The sequence below is a fragment of the Brienomyrus brachyistius genome, chromosome 10 (assembly GCF_023856365.1).
Source record: "Brienomyrus brachyistius isolate T26 chromosome 10, BBRACH_0.4, whole genome shotgun sequence".
NCBI lineage: Eukaryota > Metazoa > Chordata > Actinopteri > Osteoglossiformes > Mormyridae > Brienomyrus > Brienomyrus brachyistius.
The window spans coordinates 29,536,329-29,560,502 of record NC_064542.1 but is presented as its reverse complement, the minus strand read 5'-3'; the positions used below and the strand labels follow the sequence as shown (position 1 = coordinate 29,560,502).

The window sequence follows — 24,174 nt, the reverse complement described above, 5'->3', positions numbered from 1 at the left end:
GTGCGGCAGCTCTGATTAGATGTGCCACGACAGGGGACCATATGGGAGAGCCCAGATTATCTGTAAAGTGGGGGGGGGTCACCTGGATAGTGCCAGGAGGCATCATCAGATATTAGGCAGAAGCCAGGGGGTGATCTCAGGAGGTTCATCAGTTGGCAGTGGGCACCCTGATACATAGTCCCCCCCGCTCTCCACTGAAATGTGCAAGCATGCCGATTTTCTGTCACAGCAACAGGCACGACCCCTCCATCTCTTCCTCTCTCTACCGCTTTCATTCTTTCTTTGTCTCTCTCACTCTTTCTCTCCGTCTCCCTCACTCCTCCTTTCCCCCCCTCTCTCTCTTTCTCTCATCCTCTCACTGACTCTCTCTGCCCCTACCTCGGTTTCTCTCCCCCCCCCCCCCGTTCCCTCCCCTCTTTTGGCGCGGTTGTTATTTTACTTTCCTTTATTAGAAGCCCCCCCAACCCCATGACACCGTTTCCGCCCGACATTAAAAATACACACCGAGATAAATAAATAAATAAATAAATAAATAAATAAAGGCTTGGGGGAGAGTGGGAAAGCGTTAATTATCTGCCTGTTTCCTTTTTTTCGCAGGCTTTGGTTAAACGCAGATTAAAGGCTAATCCGCGGAGGTGAAGGGCCCGCTGAATGGGGTCCAATCAAACCGAGCCGCAGATAGAAATAGACATAATCTCACCAAAGGCACATTTTCCGGCGGAAAAGAGCCCATCAACACGACTGCCAACGCGCACGCTGACGTTTTATTCTGCCTCTGACGTTTGTTGCCATATAGCTGAAGCAGGACCGACGTGCTGAGCTGCAGAGTCCCGGATAATGAAGTATCTCCACTTGACCAAGAACCAACCCGCCCCACTTCTTTGGTTTCTCCAATTAAGACACTATGCTACAAGGTAAACAGAGATTAGGCTGGAGGGAGGGAGGGGGGGGAGAGGGTTGGCTTTAGCTCCGTGGCAACCGAGGAAAGACACACGTGGCGCATGGGGGCAAATGGTAGTGGGGCAAAGAAAGCAGGGAGAGAGCGAGAAGGTGACATGGAACGCTGCAGGCCGTCACACCCCACCAATAAGAAAAAGCTAGCAGTGCACAACCCCATGCCCCCCCCCCTCCCAGGGCCATCCAGGTTAGGACCCCCATCCTCAAAATACATTTAATTAGAGAAGATGCTAGAAACCTTGAATTTCACATTCCGTATTCATATTACATAGGAGACCAACCAGAATCTAGCTATACTTTAACTATGAAAATAAGCAAATGTACCGTATAATTATAACAACTAACAGCACATAACAGCACGTGCACTGGGACAGGTTGCCACACTGCCCCTAACACTAACAGTGCTAGCAGTGCACATGCACAGGTACAGTTTGCAACACTGCCCCTAACACTAACAGTGATAGTAGTGCACGTGCACTGGGACACTTTGCCACACTGCTCCTAACACTAACAGTGCTAGCAGTGCACATGCACAGGTACAGTTTGCAACACTGCCCCTAACACTAACAGTGATAGTAGTGCACATGCACAGGGACAGTTTGCCACACTGCTCTTAACACTAACAGTGATAGTAGTGCACATGCACTGGGACACTTTGCCACACTGCTCCTAACACTAACAGTGATAGTAGTGCACATGCACAGGGACAGTTTGCCACACTGCCCCTAACACTAACAGTGCTAGCAGTGCACATGCACAGGTACAGTTTGCAACACTGCCCCTAACACTAACAGTGATAGTAGTGCACGTGCACTGGGACACTTTGCACACTGCTCCTAACACTAACAGTGCTAGCAGTGCACATGCACAGGGACAGTTTGCCACACTGCCCCTAACACTAACAGTGCTAGCAGTGCACATGCACAGGTACAGTTTGCAACACTGCCCCTAACACTAACAGTGATAGTAGTGCACATGCACAGGGACAGTTTGCCACACTGCTCCTAACACTAACAGTGATAGTAGTGCACATGCACAGGGACAGTTTGCCACACTGCCCCTAACATTAACAGTGATAGCAGTGCACATGCACAGGGACACTTTGCCACACTGCTCCTAACACTAACAGTGATAGTAGTGCACGTGCACTGGATAGTCTGCCACACTGCCCCTAACACTAACAGTGATAGTAGTGCACATGTACAGGGACAGTCTGCAAACTGCATTTTTAATTTGCACTTTCATTTACAATTGCTGTCCTCAATAACAAGGCTCCATCTTACTCCCCTCAGGATGCCTGAGTGATGCTGCACTGGACAGTTCAGTGGAATGAGTCCCTCTCGTGCTCAGTGCCTGTCCTAAACTGACAGGTGTTTTTAGCTGCCATACTGCTCTATTCTGGAGTGTTCCTTCTCCCACACCAGCTCGCGGTTATTAATAGCCCTTTCTGAAACTGGTCCAAATTTTTTTTCCCCCAGACACAAGCAATTTAGGGACACCTCACTTTGGGGTTTGACAGCTACAAACAGGTCCTCATTCAACAGGTGACCAAAGCAGTGAAATGCAGATGAAATGCACATTCGCAGCTATAGAGTAACAGACAAACCAATCCGAGGGGGCGGATCCATACATGCCATCTCCACTGCTTCTTCATCACTGAGTTCTCTAAGAGGAGCGATGCAGCTGTAAAGGTTGTGGGTTCATGTCCAGGGACCTGAGCTGAGCGCTGATGAGCACTGAACAATATTATGTAGCGAGCAAATAAACAACACACACATTAACTTTTTATGTTAGTTATTAAATTAATAATAATACTGACATCCCATCCAGGTGCACCCCAGCATTGTGACCAGGAGAGACTCAGAATAAGGATGTGAAAGACAGGTGAAGGATAAATGTACTGCTATTACTACTACTAATAATAATAAGCATGATTAATGCTGGCTGGCACCAGTGGGTGGGCTCAGTGGTTGACTGTCAGAGAAGATATAGGACTAATCTTTAGCTAAACCTCATGAAACCAATCTCCCAATGTCACCTGACATGATGTTAACCAATCAGCAAACAACATGAATGATGACATCACCTTAGACGTGTCTTGCGAGCTTGGTGACTGCCATTACAGACGGGTATCAAGATGAGAGACAGACGGGAGTTGGAACGTGAGTAAACACATTGGGGAGGCGTTTGTAATATACGGGACGAGACGTCTTAGACCGGGTTCCACAGACAAACAGGGGACAGTTTCCATCCAATAAAATGCCTGCATTTGGAAATTTAGATAATGGATGTGTTCATTCTGGGCCAATAATGGCACAGATAATGAAATGGATGAAGAAGGAAGGACAGCCTCATTTCCGCTGGGGCCCCGTGTGGCGAGCTGGGGCCCCGTGTGGCGAGCTGGGGCCCCGCGTGCTGGGCTGCGCATTACTCGCAGATCCCGCCGATGATAAACACGTCATTTGCATGGTGAATCAGGAATTCCTCATAAAGGCACCAAAACGTGCCCCTACAAAACATTTTTAACTGCCTGATGAAGCTTCTGTGCTCCAGTGTTGGACTGGGGGTGGGGGCCGTCATGGAGGGGCCGGCGCGTACCTGGCCGACGGCCCATTTTACACAGCGAACCTGCATGCTGAGGCATGGCGACAACAAACGGACGCGACTCTCAGCACCAGCTGGACCCCACACGAATCCGGCGTGGTGTCATTCCCACCACCGGGGAAGGCCCGAGGCATGCAGCTGGACCCCATGGCATTCGGAGCTGAAAGAGTTGGCCGGGGGGAGTGCTGGGGTGGGCGGGGTCTGGCCAGTGAAAGGATAGGGCTTCCCTCCATTCATGCCGGGACAGAGAATCTGCCCCTCAGACCCGGCACTACTGACAGCTGACCTATTGGGGGGGGGGGGGGGGGGGGGGGGGGGGGGGCGTGGGGTGGAGAACAATTCTCAGTTGGCAGTTTTAATTAAGAATTCATGTGTCATGTGTTGGACTTTTATTGAGTTCAGCCACCATACACCGCACCCCCCAGCCTACGCCCCCCTGTCATTCATGCTCAATTGCACCTGACCCCCTGCCCTCCCCCCTCAAGAATGAGGCACACCTCTATTCTGTCTTTCCTTAGCCCTTGAATGAACCCCCCCCTCGCCGCCCACGAACACACACACTTACATTATCTGGGAAATGGAGCAATCAGCACAAACACGCAAGCAAATAAAACTGCAATAAAACTGATAATTAAAGCAAAAGGGAGCATCATTAGAGCAGATCGCTTGGCTGTCTTCGCAGGGACAGGGCGTGCTTCCCTCCTTGCATGAGGAGGTGCTTCACCTACAGGAATGGATTCCCTTCCAATAACTGACAAAATCTTCATTCCGCCTTGGACCTGAACACCTCGTGGGAACAGGGACTTGAACGTGGCCTCCATTGTTCTGACGAGTAGAACGCCGCCACCTCCTGCCGCCTCCTGCCGCCTCCCATCTCACTCCTTAGTCCACCTTGTCACCTTTTCCGTTTCCGCTGCCACGCCCCTATTTCCGTACTGTTGGCTTGTTGCACTACTGAACCTCCCCCTCCACCCCCCCACCCCACCCACAGACCTCTCAGGCAGCGTGGGTTTGTCTTGCCAGACACCCCCACCCTCCCGAAAAAAAGTAAAAATAAATAAGAAAGCAGGCTGAAAGGGACGAGGATAATCCCTCCCGCAATGGTCACAGGGGCTCGGGCCCCCAAACTTAAGCAGACCTCATTGAAACACTTTAAACATTCAAAGCCCCCCCCACAGAGGGGTCACTCCCGTTCCCCCTCTCACCACAGCAGTCCCTTTCAAAATCAGATTATTTCCCCTCAAATCAACCTTTTCTTCACCTGCCAGTCATGCAGGACGTGCCTTTGTCTCTCCCTGAATGCCCTATTCTGACACGATGGGGCTGTGAGCTTATTTCTGCGTTCACTGCTACATTTATTCTTGCAGAAAGAAAGCCCCCCCCGCTCGCCACCACCACCACCACCCCACACACACACACCCCACACACACACACACACACACACACACACACACACACACACACACACCCCGCTCCCTCTATATTTCTTTAAAGAAATCTGGGCCACATGGTTCCCCAGAGGACAGTGGCAGCTTTAATCCATTCCCACCTTTTCTGTTTACTGGCCTGGCCTCTCTGAGGTCCTCCTTCAGCCTGTCACTGATTTGTTGGGGTCCGTCCACGGGCGTGATCGTGACCGCGGCTGACACTCACTTTATGAGACAAAATGACTGACAACGGCGGGATGCTTTTCCGGGGAAGGCCGGCCCGATTCTATTTATTAGATTGGAATGGGTGGTTTTCGGCAGAGGATAATAATCAGCGTGAACAAAGCCTCCGCATTTATCCCCGAATGCAGAGTGACCGGCTGTTTTCCTTTGCGATGTGAGCTGTTATCTATGAGCGTTCCCGGGGAGGGGGGGGGACAGGTCCAGACAAGCAGGCGCCGGGATTAAGGGGAAGCACGCGGGGGAGGCCCAGGCCCGCTGTGAGAGGGCCTGTCCCCCGAGATAAAGTGGTACCATCCTGTGCTTCCTCAGCGCCGCGTCCTGATATTCCGGGGCCAGGATCCAGGCTCAAAGTCACCCATGTGCCGGATCATTCGGAATGGGAAGTAGATGGAGGGATAAATAACTGTTTGTGAGCAGGGATATGGAGGGGGAGTAAGTGGGGGGGGGGGGGGGGCGTGGAAAAGCAGGGGGAGGAAAAAAAAAACTAAGTCTATGATTTTCAAGGGCACAGCTCTGAAGCCGGCCGTAAGTCAGGCCATAAAAGCCCCCCCCCCCACCTGTCCCCGGCAGGCCGACTCGGCTCCTCCATTATTTAGGGTAAGTAACCAAGGACCCCCCCCCCATCCCCCCAGGAAAGCCGGGCACGGCGGCACCGCTCGCCTCATCGACCGCCATAAAAGTTTCAAAGTCCGCTAAAGGAAATCCATTTGCCCGCTACTGCAATAAACATACTAATGAAAACGTTAAGAGAGAGTGAGAGAGAGGGATCGTGGCCATTAATATGAGCGCTGGAACACGCACACGCACGCACATGAACACGCACACACACACGCACACGCGCACCAACAAGTACACGCGTGCACCACTGGCCCAAGCCGGCCGCCCTCCGCTGCCGTGTGACCCAAGTTAATTTGAAGCAGCTACGCGAAAACAGCAGGTGAAGTAATGTAACCAGTCACCCCCCTGCTCCCACCCCAATCCCCCCGCGCCCCCTCACATCCCCCCTGGGGCCAAAAGGTCACTTAGCGTGTTCAGTGAGTCCATTGAACTTTGCGTGATCCTTTCACACAGCCACCACTTTCTTTGGCTTCTGTAAAGAGCTTCACCCTTAATATTTAAGACATGCTACATGCCTCACATTATATATAATGCTTTTATTCATATGAAATCTAGATTTCGGAACCTGAAGCACAAATAGAATGCATTACCAAGTCATGTTTTGTGTTTGAGAAACCTCGCAGAGCCATAGAACGTGGATCAAATGGTATATATTAAAACTTCACTTGGAACTTTGTTAACAACTCCTGCCCCAGAAGATATCATTCAACCCCCAGCCACTAGGCGATCACAGGCCCCACATTCACAATGATGCTGCCCTTTCAGTATAACGGCTGGAAAAGTTAGGCACCACAATTTCTTAAAGTGTCTGTATGAGGGTGAGCGCCCCTGGGGGATGCAGGCCAAATGGACACTCCAGGGGCAACAGTTCGTCCGTGATGCGAAACGTAGGACCGGACTGCTGGGAGGCACAGGCAGATACAAGACCTCCCCCCTACCCTCAAAACAGCTAGGAGTGTGCAACGATCACCACACCTCCCTGAGGAAACCCTGTCTGAGTTAACAGAGGGAAGGGGCGGGGGGTGGGGGGGGAGTAAACCAGGTGGGATTAGTACTGAGCAAATAAATGGCCTCTATCAGGTTTCCATTACCAGGCAGGGACACCAATACGGAATGCTGAGAACTCTCCGTGAGGAGGTGAGGAATCCCCGGAAAATGTTCCCCGTCCGCTCTGCATGCACCCCCACTCCTCTCTCTCTCTCTCTCTCACTCATTTTTATTTTGCAAATGGAAATTTTCCATCACATCCCCGCAGCCCATCAATAAATAACCGCGGCCCGCCACGCTGGTAAACAGATAAATAAATAAGTGCAGGACCATTCGCAGATGGGCATTCGTCAGCATTAGTGATGGAGCCCCGTCAGGCAGAATCTTGCCCCGCGTGGAGAACAGCGGAGCCTGGGAGGTGGTGCTGCCCCATCCTCCCTGCCAGGTTCTCCAGGAAAGGAGCGGGTCTTCAGGACCTGAACAAGAGCTCTCCACCAGTATGCTCCATCTGGACTATTAAATTATATTCTCGAACCTGCCCCACCCTCCTCATCATCTCCCTCCCTGGGATGTGGCTTGATGTCAGGGACCCCGAGTTTCCCCTCAGCCCCCATGGCCAAAGATATCCTGGATAGAAGCACATCAGCGGAAAGGTAAGTCTAGTCACACACTTTTTTGCAGTAAGTAGCGTAAAACATTAGACTTGGATTTCGGCCATACTCCCTTCCGTGACACTCTGTGGACACACATACTACACTGACAGCACGCCGGGCGGATGGACAGGAGGACGGCACAACCGGATAGACGGAGTCAGTCATCTCCACCATTTAAAGCTCCCACAAAACGTAGCTTTAAATACATGCGGTGGGGCCTTTACACTCAATTCTGCGGTGTGGAGTCAAACCCTGAGGGGACAGGGCACAAGGAGTAAGGGCGAGAAGGCTGCATGAAACCCGTCACCACCAGCGACAAGGAGCCCCACCCAAAGGCAAACCAGTGCGGGGCATGTTCCCAGGAACGCCACGCCTGCAGGGGGCAATGTGGAGTGTGAAGACAGCTCCTCATTTAGCTATTAAGAGGCCAGGTAGGGGAAGCTACTTGGGGTGTTTTGGGGTCAAACACAGCAGCCAGTGTTTTAAGCTGAAGTTTAACTGAGATCAAAGCCCTTCAATGTAATGCCCATCAGGCACTAAATGGCTGGCTGTAAATTACCCCAGTCAGCACAGCCATGCAAGAGGGAGAGCACCTCATTACACCCACAGCATTAAGAGAGATGCGGAAGGACATGGAACAAGCACTGGGCTGATCCCTGTCTACACCAGGTAGTGTTAAATACAGGCGGCAAAGCTGTTTTATTACTACTAACACTGGGCTGATCCCTGTTTACACCAGGTAGTGTTAAATACAGGCGGCAAAGCTGTTTTATTACTACTAACACTGGGCTGATCCCTGTTTACACCAGGTAGTGTTAAATACAGGTGGCAAAGCTGTTTTATTACTACTAACACTGGGCTGATCCCTGTTTACACCAGGTAGTGTTAAATATAGGCGGCAAAGCTGTTTTATTACTACTAACACAGGGCTGATCCCTGTTTACACCAGGTAGTGTTAAATACAGGCGGCAAAGCTGTTTTATTACTACTAACACAGGGCTGATCCCTGTTTACACCAGGTAGTGTTAAATACAGGCGGCAAAGCTGTTTTATTACTACTAACACTGGGCTGATCCCTGTTTACACCAGGTAGTGTTAAATACAGGCGGCAAAGCTGTTTTATTACTACTAACACAGGGCTGATCCCTGTTTACACCAGGTAGTGTTAAATACAGGCGGCAAAGCTGTTTTATTACTACTAACACTGGGCTGATCCCTGTTTACACCAGGTGGTGTTAAATACAGGCGGCAAAGCTGTTTTATTACTACTAACACTGGGCTGATCCCTGTTTACACCAGGTAGTGTTAAATACAGGCGGCAAAGCTGTTTTATTACTACTAACACTGGTCTGGTCCCTGTTTACACCAGGTATTGTTAAATATAGGCGGCAAAGCTGTTTTATTACTACTAACACAGGGCTGATCCCTGTTTACACCAGGTAGTGTTAAATATAGGCGGCAAAGCTGTTTTATTACTACTAACACTGGTCTGGTCCCCGTTTACACCAGGTATTGTTAAACAAAGACACAAAAGCTCTTTTATTCCAACTAGCTTCTTCTGAGAAATGGTATTAGAAAATCAATATATTGCAAGGCTGGCTAGAAGAAAAGTGCAAGTCTGAGGTTGGCGCTCTACGTAAAAGGCATCGCCTGGTCCTGACTGCCAGCCAGGAGCAGTGATGGGGCGGCTGAAAACTCCCACTAACGGTCTTAACGAGCAAGGCCCAGTTCTACGCCACGACTGCCTGTTTGTAAAGATGTTCCGGTGCTAGGACCACCGCTCCACAGCAGGGGTCCCATCCCTACACAGCCAATGGCTTTGAGGATAAACTGCATCTCACCCATATGCAGTGACCCCTGCTGTCAGCAGGTGGAATTACAGGTGCCCCATACAGCTACGGAAACCCAGGTGTAGGCTGAAGCCCTGCTGGAGGTGCCTTACATCAACCCCTCGGGTTAGTCAGCGCCGCGCCGGGGGCCCAAGTCTCGCTCGGAACATGCTTGGACCAGTCCGGAGTGGAGGAATGCGGGAAACGAACTGTGGAGCTTAGCAACCCGTCCAGACCATGATCGTATTGCTACGCCTGCCCCTTCCTCTCAGAAGCTCCCTAGATGATTCACAATCAGATTGTGGGAACAGATGTTCGCAGACATCAGCGGAGGATATGCCTTCGGAGCGAGGTCGGATTCCCCTTCCAATTAAAGATGGAGTTGGCCTGCTCACGCAATACAGGGAATAAATGGCATGATAATGACATTCCTTCCGGGTGCCGCCCCTTCTAGGTGACCCTGGTCCCTGGTTAGTTGATGGATAGGCATACGGATATTCATCCTTAACCAAACTTTTTTTTTGGTCCAACAGGTCAAAATATGTGAGGATTAGACCGTACCAAGTCCCAGGCGCAGGAGGGGAGTTACGACGCTCCATATTAGACGTGTTTAACACGATGATTTGGTGCAGAAGCGACTGATGTGTTCTGTGGCAGCGAGGAGGGGGGGCCGCAATGCTGACGTCACTGGAGCACTACCCATCAGCGGCTACAGACACTCCGCAGTGAACAACAGTGGGAAAATTGCCCCAGAAATAATATAAAATGCACACGGCCTAATTTCCCAAGAATGCGGGGGTGACGCACCCTGGAAATACTTTATTTATTGCCGGCCCCCAGCCCACCCACCATGGGTGCTAAGTTGGCTTTAATTTGTCACGCAGTCCCTCTGTTTCCTGATGGCGACCGTGACACCACTGGGGATTCTGTCGGAACGTTACGAGGTCAATCTTTCAACCGGCACGGTCCGCTTTCACCCCCCCACCCCCACCGTCAAATACCAGGATGACGACTCCATCTGGATTGGCAGATGCTATCAGCCAAGAGGAGAGAAGAAGTGAGATGGAAAGAAAACGAACAAACAAATAGAAAGACAAAAAATTTAATGCCCCCCCCCAGCCCCCAGTTGTTGGAATGCTGACGCCCTGCACAAGACCATGCGCACAAGACGAGGTTAAATTCATTTAGTTAAAAAAAAAAAAAAGTACTTGTGTGGGGGGAGGCACTGGCAGCCAGCCCCCCCCCCCACCACAGCCCACCATCCTGCCTGGCCCCACGCTGGCAGTAACAATGCCAGATAAAAGCGTTGCCGACGGCTGGCCTTTGCAGCCCTGCCGAGTGGCTCCTTCCGGAAAGGTCTGTCGCCGGGAGGCAGGCCGGTGCTGTAGCCGCATGCCGCGCCGACGAAGCCTTGGGGGAGGGGGCCGGCACAGGATTTATTGCTTTTGGGAGGTCAAAAACAAACGGGAGACAGTGCTGGTCTGAGGCACTCCTCCGTTCAGCCACCCTATGCCCCCCCCCACCCAGCACACCACACTCTGGACATATTACCCCCATTGGCGTCCCTCTCTGGACGACTGTTTCACCCCCCCAGCAATGGCGATGGGTGGCCTTATCTTTCTGAGGCAGGCGAGAGGTTCCCAAAACCCTCCAGGACAGAGAGGTGGGGAGACCATTTTCTGTGACACCTTTAGCGCTCGTGCTCCCCCAGGCTCACCACACCTGTGGGAAGAGTGTAGAGATGCTAGCGTGCCCACCCCCCCCAGCAGAAGACGGGCCCGTAAACCAACTAACAGATATTCAGGCAATAAAAACCCACCTGACAACCATATGCCCCCCCAGAGCTTTCTTCAGGGAGGGGGGGGTCATAGTTAGCAACATACTCCACCAACCAAAGCCTTCAAAGCGAGATGATGCCTACTACGATTCTATGAAGGGAGTGGGGGGGGGGGGGGGGGGCGCTCTGGCCAGCTCCCTTCAGGTCTGTGCCCCCCCTGTCTAATCTCTGCTTTGAGGATTCATCTCTTTCCCGCATGTTAAAATTTCATGAACGAAAATAGGTAATTTAATCTTCATTAAACATACAGGGGCCGACTCGGCCGCCTGCCGCGGTGAATTAACCGCAGGATGGGTGGGGGGGGGGCTGGGGGTAGACAGCAGGGCTGACCTGCTATAACCATCTATGGGGTCCTCTCTGTTTCTAAGGGCCGAAAGGCGATCATCATCCAGGCGAAGATCTGAGGGACGAAATGCTGAGGCTTGAGACAGATTTGGGTGTGTGGTGGGGGGGGGGGAGGTCATAATGACATTGAAAGGCAGTAAATAAATAGGCCACGCCCCATATTTCGGGGACTGAAGCATGTGACTTTTGGGACGTCCACATGGGGTCAGAAAATCGATGGTTTGGGGCCGACATGCAGCTCTCTCGACGGTGCCCCCCCATGAAGGAGGTCGGCACTGGCCAGCGAAACGCAGCCCCACCACTAGGGGTCGTTCATAGGATACGGCGGGATCCGAGCCCATGCCTAACCGATAATATCAGCCTCACTGCAGACGGGCCGGACCTTGGAGAAGCCGCCAGAGAGACGCGGCCATGGGCCAACATCCTGACCGCTTTCATAAGCCAGCAGGATGACTGTGAATGCAACACGGCCACGAGACGTGCAGCGGAGAGCACACAAACAGGACACTCATGGCGGTTTCTGTGTACACGCTACGGCCTTGACCCTCGGTATTCACCGCGGTACGATGAGGTCCGGCTCCTGAAGGCACAGGTAAGCTGTGTGAGAGCACCGCCGCTTTCCTGCCTGATCGGACCCCGTACAGTCGCACTCTGGCCCTCAGCATGGATGCCTCGGACTAATCAGCATGCAGCCTTTTATTTTAATTACCTTTATTACTCGGCTTTCCTGTCCATCCCGATGCACTGCTGTGGATTATATTAGTCAATATTTCCTCAAAGCGACACACTGTTTCTTAATAACTGTAAATATGAATTAAGTACAAACAAGGGCTCATACGGAAACACAGGTGTCCCACACCTGGATAAACTGCAAGACCGACACACACACACACACACACACACACACACACACACACACACACTTACCTGCCCTGGAAACACTCACACATATGCGCAACAAAAACATCTGTACTTGAGCATCCATCTGACATACACACTTCAACACACATCCCCACGCCGGCAAGCATTCACCCGCAAACACAATGACGGCAAACGCACACGTGCACGCTCACCCTCCCAGGGGTTAATGTCCCCCCTCCCCTAGAGCCATGCCCAGGGTACAGACAGGGTACAGTACATTTGGGAAGGAGAGTTTTGGAGCTGACATTTAATGCAGAATGCCAAGCTGAGGGAAAAGAGAGAGGAAGAAGGGCTGTCACTGGGTAATTAACGAAGACGAGAGGCTCACGTGAGGCCACCCCTCTGCCAAGGAGAATGGAGGGGACCACATGTGGGCGTGGCTGGGGGGGGGGGCTGAGGTTGCCAGCCAATCAGGCAGGGGGAGGCCATGGCTGTGCGGTACCAGGGAGACCGGCACTGAGTGGGGGGGGGGAATCCATTCCAAAGGGCTGGGGAAACTTTATTTAATCACAATGCCAATCAGATTAGGGGCTGTGATCACTTCGCCTGTATCTGCTTCGATCCCGTTATGGATCCCGGAGACACAGCTCACGAGCCATCTGGTAAGGGAACGGAACAGGAATGGGAACGCGGAGGCTGGCTGGAGTAAAAACACTCAAGTCACCGGAAGGGAGGAAAAGCCAGAGGTGTATCACTCGCGGGTCGCGTTGCGGGCCAATGTCGGGAGTTATCATTATTGTTATGAACATTAATACTGTCTGATGTGGCCACTCCATTTGTGATTATGGCTGTTAGCGGATGTTAGCGAAGTCAGGTGAATTCTGGGAGACCTGAACCTCAGTGCCCACGTCCCCAGGTGTGGATGGCCCACCGGGGATGGTGCGGGGGCCTGAGTTACAGCTACAGCCCAGGGCGGGGGGTTAAGCGGATGCCCCGCTTTCTTCCATTACCATTGTTAGCACCTGGCCAGAGAGAGACCGGACTCGAGGGACTTTGATCTCCTGTGACATCGAGGAGGCAGAACAGAGACGGGTGGGACGGGGGGGGGGGGGGGGAGGAAAGGAGGGAGAACAAGAAAGAGAGAGAGCATGAGAGAGAGACAGGCACGTCAAGCACTGGGCTTCTTCAGGAGATCCGGGCCAATTACCATCCCAGAACCTTAGTGAGACAAAGCCCCCCCCAGTCACATGGGACGTACGGGGGTGGGGGGCAGGGGGTCCCCTGTACGTCAGTCGTCAGGCAGGACAGGAAGGGGGCAGACAGAGCTCAGACATACGCAGAACCGCATCCCACTCCAGGAGCCCCCCCACAGAGCATACCGTTACGTGGTGTCCTCTTCCGTCTGTCCCGGAAGGCAGCCCCGGATTGCAGCGCTTCCATGAGGCTGTCCATCACGCCGGTCTCGTCTCCCTCTGGAAAGGGGGGGACAAAGACAGGGGAATGGGTCATGAGCACAGGGAATAATATCCAATGTATCTTCAAGCAACCCCCACAACGAGGGTCTGAACTGGACTGAGAATCACACACTATCAATGTCATACCATGTACGCCCCAACTACACCCTCCGCTATTGGCCAATCAGCGTGCAATTCTCTCTGTATCCTGAAGCTACGGGGGGGTGCTGTTGCATCCTTTCATCCGAAGTTATTCCATAGCGGGTCACACGTGGGCCAGAGCGTAGGCATGACCTCACTGTTGATGTCATCAGCATGGTTTCACAATGCAGCCAATGAGGCTGCACAATCTGAGGCGAGGTTACCTAGCGCATTGGGGCACGTCACTGGGGTTCTTCATACTGTACCATACTGTGATATTTCTTAATTTTGTCCAAAATGGAAAAGACCGCACTTGCCCCCCCCAAGAAGTTTTCTCATGATAAATAAAGGAGAAGATGAAATAATTAGGCAGGGGGCGAGCACACGCAGCGATAAGCTCTCTTGAGGGGGGGGGGGGTGACGGGAGATGGCCCCTGACAGATGCCGTCCACGAGGGCAGGCAAGCGGTCTTCACCGCGGTTTATGATGGCGCAGCACGTGGGGCCACAGCCGTGGGGAAAATCGGAATCTCCAGGCCATCGCAGGGAGGAATTACGGACACAGTAAGCTCAGATACTTGGAACAGGCCCCCCCTCCATTCTCCACGCCACGCGGAAGTAATAAAGTTTGGGCCATTTATCTGGGTCATCTATCTTTACCTCATGCTAATGAAGTCCTGGCTGCATTCTCCATCACCGCGGTCCACATCAGACGATATTTTACAGCGACATCATTACGGTGACGGATTATCCTCGGCGGCATGGCGATATCCATCATTAATGTAACCGCCACTCGGAAAAATGTTTACCGCCGAGCCAGGCTGCTGGGGGGGGGGGGGGGTCGACGGTAGCAGTTTCAAGCACTGTGATCAATCTTTTGTTTTCTCGCACGTTAGGGATTAAAATTACAGTCAGCAAATTTAATTTATAAACGGCAAGTTGACATTGAGTTGTAATTAATTTTAGGAGGGGCCCCGTGCTCTTGTGCTGGCCCGGATAGGTGTGCCCCCCTCCAAAAGGATGGTTCGATATCCCAAAACAGCGTAACTCAGGAATTTAACGGTTGACTGGGTAACAGGCGGATGGAGAGGGAGGGGCATTAATTATTATTTCTTTTCATGTGTTTTCTCTCTCTTTATCATTGCTGACGACCTCCCCCCCTCGGCTGTATTTAAAGGTGGCCAAGCAAAGCCAGGCTTAATTAGACAAGCCGTCACACGCCGGACCTGATGCTGGCCACCTGTGACAGGACGGTGACTCCAGGTGCCGGTTGACGGGGCGGAAGGTTCCGGAGGCCAGGCTGAGCCGTGACACGGACGCCTCCCCCCAGGCCAAGCAGCAATGCGCTCACATCCGTTGTTCAGACCCAGGAAAGAAGCATCTGTGCTGAGACCAGGAAGCATCAGAAGGTTCACGCCGGTTCTTGTGTTCCTTGCTCGTCCTGCTTTCTCATTCTTCCGTTCACCTTATCGCTCCTTTCACTTCTCTCCCTCCCTCATTCCCTCCATCCTGAGACCCAGACATCGCAGGGGGACACCTGCCACTTTGATCGATCTGTCCTACTTCTGGCTAAACTAAAGTGCAATTCATCATCCATAACAACCAGTACCCGGGTCGCGGGGCTGCTTCAGGGGAGAATCTCCCGGCCCCGGGCCCAGAGTGACTAAAACAGGCTGTTCCATTAACTGTACACCCTCGGGCTGTTTTCTGGGGGGGGGGGGCACATCTGAACTCCACACTCATAATGCACAAGCAAAACAGCTGCAGCACAGAACCGGCGGTAAGACACCAGTGTCAGGTCACTTAGCAGTCAGACTGCGCCCCCACGGCAGAGTCTGCCGAGAAACATCACGCTTTCCTCCCTCTTCCGGTCCTGGCACTCTCCAATCCGCTAAACCATCGGACCGTCGTTCGCCAATTAGCAGAGCACATCGCTGGCATGCTTGGGAATTATAGCGATTCCGGTCTCTGGAGCCTCTGGATGACCGGGAAGGGTTAAGGAAGCCTAAATGCAAGAGCTCCACTATAACCCCAAGCCAACCAGCACCCAGCAGGGTACATGCATGCCTATTAATGAGCTTATTAATATGGGGGAGGGGCATAAGGGCACGCCCACTATTGCTGCTCCTGCCCAGCACCTACCAACTCCTCCCTGCCTCCATCTCCCTGTCTCCCAGTCCGTCTCCCACTCTGCCTCCTGCTCCCTGTCTCCTGCTCCCTGTCTCTCATTCACTGTCTCATGTTTCCTGTCTCCCACTTCATCTCCTGCTCCTTATCTCTAGCTCCGTCTCCCATTCTGTGTCCCGCTCCCTGTCACCCGCTCCGTTTCCTGCTCCCTGACTCCTGCTCCCTGTCTCCTGCTCCCTGACTCCTGCTCCCCACCTCCTGTTCCCTGTCTCCTGCTCCCCGCCTCCTGCTCCCTGTCTCCCGCTCCCCGCCTCCTGTTCCCTGTTTCCCGCTCCCCGCCTCCTGCTCCCTGCCTCTCGCTCCCCGCCTCCTGCTCCCTGTCTCCCGCTCCCCATCTCCCACTCCCTGCCTCTTGTTCCTGCTCCCGCTGGCGGGAATGTATTTATGGGTGCACTACCGCATGTTTTAATTAGGGGGATAACGAGTAGAACTCTCAGCCGGATTTGCGAGCTTCACGCTGCCGATTAGCTTCCCGACGAGTTGCCCGGTGGTGGGTCGGAGCTTATTATCCCCGCCCCCGGGGAGCCAGGCGAGCAAAAACACAGTCAGGCGCTACCGATCTGAGGGTGGCGGGGGAGAGAGAGAGAGAAACCCAGACAAAACCCAGAACAAGAAGCGTAGCAGCACAACAGACAGGTCGGGGGCGATCGCACCCAATACTGTGTCTCATACGGCGTCGATGCCAGAGAACATTCCAGAAATGTGCCGGATCGCAAAGGGTTAGGAAGAAACCTGTTGACATACATCGCCAGAGATGATGAAGATAGTATCGTGAATTTTAATGTTTCCTTGAGTTTAAGAATGAAAAAACAAACGGGCTTGAATTTATGCATATCTGCTGTTAATTTCAAGGCGTGCATGTAAAGGCAGAAACCGCAAGCGCTCTGCTTGTCTTTTTGCCAAATTACCGATTTTTTCTGATGGGGATTTTTCGCTCGGGAAACCCGAGCCCCGACCCAAGCCCCACCTGGGTCACGCCTGTGATCTGAACCCTCCCCAGTCTCAGCTTACTCTGCCCGCACAGCAGCTGGTGGGCGTTTGGGACCCCGAAATGCGAGGCGTTTACATGCTGCTGAAAGGCTCTCAGGTGATGAGACAGAGATTGCGGGGGACCTCCAGCCACGCAGCATGGGCTCGGCCTGAAGCCTTTAATTTGATTACCTCACGACGCGCCCGTCCGCATTACACGGCTCTTAACGCCTCCGTGATCCCGTGTGTGGGACACAATGGCCCGTGTTCCACTGGCATTTAAAGCAGCATGCCACACATCTTTTTCTCCTTGTATTACATTTTGTCTTCTAAATGTCACTCTCTTATTCGCATGGACGGGAAAATGTCTTACCACTCGGCATTCGTGAGGCATATGGGGGGGAGGGGGGGGCTGTTCAGCACTTTATATATCGCTTAGGTGACAAGCGTTTACAGAGGAATTCTCATTGATATTCACGACTGGCGCTTTCCGAACAAAAGCGCAGGATAAACAACCCACGGCTCCGATCGGTCGGCGTCAAAAAACCTCCCGTCGCATTTCGACACATGCGTCTTTTAATTCTGCGCATTTTCCCAGAATCCCTCATGACCGTCGATAAACACGAGAGAGTGGGGATGTGCAGCCAGGACAGATCCGCAGTTACACGGCTGTATGGTCGGGGGCAGAGGACAAGAGTGAGAGCGGAATGAGTTGGGAATGAGGTGACTTATTTGACTGAAACTGACGAGTGGCATTAAATGATCGCAACACTCATGTCACTGAGATTCATATGACCAGGTTAACAGTATATTCATAGCTTCATATTTATGGTCAAACACGGTCAGGGTGGTTAAACCGCAGAGATAAAGAGCTGGGATGTTAAAGCTCTTTTTTGTCGAGTTTTTCTTGCCCCCATGGAGATGTTTAACTTTTTGCCACGCCACCTGCCCTGGGGGCCACCTGCCCTTGGGGCCTCCTGCCTTCATGGGGCCACCCCAGGGGCAGGTGCGGTGGGCGTGGCCATAGGACCAGGGTTCAGAAACGGTCGGCCCACTGACCTTCACCAGAGGTCAAGATTCAATTGACACAGCAAAAGTTATAAAATGGGAGGCATGAGGGTGGGGGGAGAGTTTGAACCCACATGAAAGGAGAGGCGGGACCGAGAGATGAAAGAGATGGATCAAGTGTCACCAGGTCATGAGGCGTTTCAGCTCCAATGGCAGATCCATTGATGTTCTCTGTCATTTTATTAGGGACACTTCCTCACTGTCATACTCGCGGGCAACCTCGAGTGAAGCTGGGGGTGGGTGTGCAAAGGTGGGGGGGAGGAGCAACTCAGCAGGGGTGAAGGGGGGGGGGACGGGGGCAGGCCAGTGGAAGGGTGGGGGAGGATTCAGCCCAGCAGGGCCTGGCGGGGGGAGAGGCACAGCCTACAGGAGGCTGCCCAGTGGAAGGGAAGGGATAACACCTGATGCTGCCCTCTGTGGGCTGGAGGACAGAAACACGAGTGACGAGGTGAGTCCCGGCCAATCGGGTGCCAGATCGTGAAGGTGCCACACACAGCCGACCAAGCGCGGCAGGTCACCCGCCATCCAATCGGACAGGCCAGGGCAGTCAGGGGAGCCACAAGCACATGGACCACAAGGTTACCTGACTGCCTGTTAGCAATAACCCCCAGCCAGGTCACGCTAAGGACCTGCATGGATGGCATGTGCAAGCTCTCCATGGTGCGACCCTCAGTCAGCTACTGCTGAATATCCCCGAATCTCTGGCCATCACCGGCTGATAAACCGTTACTGAGAGGGGGGGGGGGGGGGGGGGGTGGGGGGAGAGGGGGCTCTTAGATTTAACTACGGGAAAGTGCTCTCAGATGGATCCTGTAATCTCTACGTGACCTGAGGGACAGGCAGCCAAATTAAGTTAAACTGTCTGAAAGTGATTATACTTTTTAGTAGTGGTCTAATTAGCTTTTTTCTACAAATATATTAATACAAAAGAATAAAAGTTTCTTATTTAAATGATTATTCAATATGTATTTTTGAAGACAAAAACTCCAAGGGGAAAAGGGTCCCTCAAGTAACGTTAATTTGAATCTAAATAATTATCAGAAGATAATCAGCGCCTCTGCATAACCTGGGGTCCTGAGCAGAGCGCTTTGTGTATAAACATCATGAGATTACGAGAGGCATCGCACGACAGTGCGGGGAAATTGGGAGGGCGACCGCGACCGCGACTGCGACTGCGACTGAGCATGCCGGTTATTTATCAGGAATGGGGGGGGGGGGGGGGGGTGGTCGGTGCTTCTGCCAGCGTCTCTCAGGATAACGATGAGGGGGCAGGTCGGTGGGCTTGTGCTGGGGATCAGTAGTGGGCCGATGGGCGAGACCCCAGAACCTGCTGAGGTGGGGGGGTTATTACGGGGGGAGGGCTGGGAATTCTGAGTACCTACAGTTTGCTGAGTAATGATGACACAGCAGGAGATGATGGCTTTGGGTGTAGACATCTGTGGGGAGGGGGGAAGATGATGAAAGTGGGAATGATTTCACTGTGACTCACAATGCGGCTGGTTGAAACTCCTGCCAGGACACTGTGACTCCTGCTCAGACACTTAGACTCCCGCCAGGACACCAACTCTTGCCAAAACATTGACATTCCTGCCAGGACACTGAGACTCCCACTCGGACACTGAGACATCTGCCAGGACACCGAGACTCCCACCTGGACAATGAGACTCCCGCCTGGACACTAAGACTACGGCCTGGACACTGAGACTCGTGCCGGGACACCGAGACTCGTGCCGGGACACCGAGACTCGCGCCAGGAGACCAAGACTCCCGCCAGGACACTGTGGGCTGTTACGCTTCTCCTCCCCAAACTGCAGCCAGGCCAGTGCGGCAGAGACACCCAGCTTTCAATCTGCCGGGTGCAAGGTTTTGGATGGGGGCAGGACCTTCAGAGAGAGGGGGGGCGTGCGAGGAGCATTGCCAGCAAACTGCTCGGCCTCGGTGAGACACTATAGAGTATAGCCAGTCTGTGTAATTTAACGGCATATAAAAGTGAGACTGGCATGCCAGGGAAATCCCCAGAGTGAGCATTTTGGCAAAAATTCCATCCACTCAGCTTCTGACTGCTCAGGGTCTTGGGGGCCTGAAGCCTGTCCCAGGTAGCAGAGGGCTGGGGGACACCCTGGGTGTCAGAGTGACCCCTCACGTACGCTGCACGCAGCGAGCTCACACTGAAATATGAGATAGAGGCTTTCTTCCCCAGTAGCTCTGCTCATGCGTTCCTGTTACTGACATACAGACACATCAGCAGCAGCCTGCGAATCTGGGCACTGGTGTGGATATCAGAAGCGGAGGGGGGGTGTTATGCCTGTGTTTTATCCTGGTGTCAGCTGGACTGGGCACGCTCCGTGTTCTCCTGTTTCCTGCCGGCGCTCTCGCTCCGCAAGCACTTCCTGTGAACAAGGAGTAGCGGAGAGAAGTTGGGGCAGGGGCTCACGCACGGCCGATGTTGGGGGGGGGGGGGGGGGTGAGCACGTGGCATACGGAGAAAAGGGGCTCCGAACATGCGGGACTGGCTGCAGCATGGTGGGGAGGGGCAGCCCCTCGATCGGGTTGTTCAGGAAGCATAGGCCGGTGATTGATTCATGGAGGGGGGAAGAAGAATACCGGACCCCCCCCCGGCTGATAAAAAAATGCCCGCAAGCACCAGAAAAACCTGGAGACAAACGGAGCATAACAGTGGGGGCCGGCACAGTTATTCACAGGGCCTAAACAGGGTATGAGATGCGTTATCCTGCTCGCCCCTTTACGGGATAAACTCTGCGGTTCATATCTCCTTTCAGAGGTCAGACCGGCCCTCATTTGGGTTCCGTTTTGATTAATTGTCTAGAACACGTAATCCGAGGGAGAACGTCTGCACATTAATCGGTTTATTAAAAAAAATAACCCCCCCCATGGATCCGACGCGGCAAGCTGTCAGCAAAGCTTTCTGTATGTCAGGTCATACTGAGCTCGGAGAGGAGAACGTAACTCCAAGGAGTGAAACAGGACTCGCAACCTAGTTAGCGACTCTCACTCGAGAAAGGGGGCCCCCTAGTGGACGTGTCCGCTGTCATGCAGTGTCACCCTATGGCTCAGTTCATTTCCAGGCCCCCTCCCTTCATGCAGATGGGGCTCTCTCCCAAGGCCTGCTTCCCAGGGCATTTCCACGGGTTACACTGCCTCGTGCACCCCGAACATCTGGTCAGTCCACAAGAAAATGGAAATCCACTTACGAAAAATTAAAACTAATGGGGACCCGGGTAATGATTTCATAAGCAATTTCCCATATTAGTATTTCTAATACTTCACATGGCAAACAGTTCTGGCTCCCTCTCACTTCTGCCATCAGTCAAACGCCACAGGGAAGGAGTCGTGTGCCACGCATGCAGGGAAATGAGCTCGGCCTACACTGGATTGTTCACTGCATTATTCACCAGATTTCAGTGTTTGCTGTCATCCACGCCCCCCTGCCCCACCCATCCAACAAAATCTGAACGAATTTAATTATTGTCAAAAATGTATTTCTATTGTTAATCACTGGCACATGAAGAGGATTAACCTCCCAATTGATGAAATGAGTGAAAATCCACGAAGTTACGAAACATGGTCGCCGGAAATGTCATTAAATGTGAGGGGGGTGGGGGGGAGGCTGTGTTTTGTGGGTCCCTGGTGAAGGAACCGCACCCCATTTTCTGACTACCCCCCCTCACCAGACAGCTGCGATAAAAACTAAGGGCATCCAGCAGTGGCAAGCGGGAAGCTGATCCACTTCCAGCCGGCTCCGGAACTCTCCGCGGCACTTTTCAGCGAGTTATAGAAGGGAGACTGAACGCAGAGATCTGACAGGAATCAGGATGACGGTGGGGGGGGGGGGGGGGGGGGGGCGGGCTGGCGAAATTAAATAACTGCGGATTTTTTTTTTTCTTTCAGGCAGCGCAAAAACTCAGAGAGGCATTAGGAAAGCACACACCGGTGTGTTTAGAGAACCGCAGGGAAATATGGGAGAGAGCTATCCGATGCGGGTAGCATCCCGGGAAAGACAGCAGGATGGGTTCTTCCCATTCCTACGTGACACTTCAACGAGAGCCTCCTGGAAGGGTTGGCCTGAGCAAAAGTGCACTATGTATTTATCTGTGGGTTTGCTTGTTAAATGAGGGGCATATGGGCGCAGCGGGAAGACCAAGACCCCATCGTCGGACACGCGCGTGGAGCAGTGGTGAATACATAACCCGGACACCTTCCTGCACACATCAAAGCTGACGGGCGCACCCTATTCCCGTCGATACAGAGGGAACCTCCATCTCCCTCAGTTAGAATCAACACAGTTTCATTTGTCGTCTTCTTTTATCCTCACCTCCCTCACGTATGAAACCCCAAGTTGGGGTAGTCAAATGGGGCGGAGGCTGAAGTCGGCTCCGATCTCTGAGCGGGATAACGGTGAGGAACGGGGCAAGTTCGCTGTCAGGCTGCCTCAGACATCAGGACGAATCTGGCAGACAGGCTGCCGTAAAGGTCATACAGAGACTTCTGTGATGGTCTGTACCTCACAGTGTGTCTGCGATGGTGTGTACCTCACAGTGTGTCTGCGATGGTGTGTACCTCACAGTGTGTCTGCGATGGTGTGTACCTCACAGTGTGTCTGCGATGGTGTGTACCTCACAGTGTGTCTGCGATGGTGTGTACCTCACAGTGTGTCTGCGATGGTGTGTACCTCACAGTGTGTCAGCGATGGTGTGTACCTCACAGTGTGTCTGCGATGGTGTGTACCTGAGAGTGTGTCTGCGATGGTGTGTACCTCACAGTGTGTCTGCGATGGTGTGTACCTCACAGTGTGTCTGCGATGGTGTGTACCTCACAGTGTGTCAGCGATGGTGTGTACCTCACAGTGTGTCTGCGATGGTGTGTACCTCACAGTGTGTCTGCGATGGTGTGTACCTGAGAGTGTGTCTGCGATGGTGTGTACCTCACAGTGTGTCTGCGATGGTGTGTACCTCACAGTGTGTCTGCGATGGTGTGTACCTCACAGTGTGTCTGCGATGGTGTGTACCTCACAGTGTGTCTGCGATGGTGTGTACCTCACAGTGTGTCTGCGATGGTGTGTACCTCACAGTGTGTCTGCGATGGTGTGTACCTCACAGTGTGTCAGCGATGGTGTGTACCTCACAGTGTGTCTGCGATGGTGTGTACCTCACAGTGTGTCTGCGATGGTGTGTACCTGAGAGTGTGTCTGCGATGGTGTGTACCTCACAGTGTGTCTGCGATGGAGTGTACCTCATAGTGTGTCTGCGATGGTGTGTACCTCACAGTGTGTCTGCGATGGTCTGTACCTCACAGTGTGTCAGCGATGGTGTGTACCTCACAGTGTGTCTGCGATGGTGTGTACCTCACAGTGTGTCTGCGATGGTGTGTACCTGAGAGTGTGTCTGCGATGGTGTGTACCTCACAGTGTGTCTGCGATGGAGTGTACCTCATAGTGTGTCTGCGATGGTGTGTACCTCACAGTGTGTCTGCGATGGTGTGTACCTGAGAGTGTGTCTGTGATGGTGTGTACCTCACAGTGTGTCTGTGTGTGTATAACGCTGCGTATGTGATGGTATGCATGTAACGGTGTCTACGTAACAGTGTGTCTGTGACAGTGAGTGTGTAATGGTGTCTATGTGACGCTGTGCGTGTAATGGTGTGTACGTCACAGTGTGTCTGCGACGGTGTGCATGTAACAGTGTGTATGACATGGCGTGATAGGTGCACATGGCATGTGTGCGACAGGCTTTACGTGACGATGTGTGTGTGATGGTGTGTATTTGATGGTGTGCGCTGATAGTGTGCACGTAATGATGCACGAGTGATGCTTTATGTGTGATGGCATGTATGTGATGATATTTAAGTGCTTTAGCCTGGGGGGGGGGGGGGGGGGGAGCAGCCAGAGGGCAGGAATGTTAGGACTGGGACCCCAGCGACATCAGAGAAGCCATCGCCCGGGAGACGTACTCCCCCTCCCTCGCTGGGAACGCCTTGT

The 24,174-nt window shown here is 52.9% G+C and overlaps 1 protein-coding gene and 1 long non-coding RNA gene across 2 annotated transcripts in view; both read right to left on the bottom strand.

Moving 5' to 3' along the window:
• The window catches only part of diaph2 (diaphanous-related formin 2), a 251,640-nt gene that overhangs the window by 14,728 nt on the left and 212,738 nt on the right, over nt 1-24,174 (bottom strand). The window contains 2 exon segments of the mRNA XM_049027740.1: nt 13,372-13,422; nt 13,741-13,833. Of these exon segments, the coding sequence (XP_048883697.1) occupies nt 13,372-13,422; nt 13,741-13,833 (144 nt within the window).
• On the bottom strand, nt 22,824-24,062 carry LOC125751224 (uncharacterized). The gene is made up of 3 exons (XR_007400549.1): nt 23,654-24,062; nt 23,514-23,569; nt 22,824-23,401 (listed from the first exon to the last, which is right to left on the bottom strand). It is a non-coding gene; the product is annotated as an uncharacterized LOC125751224 (long non-coding RNA).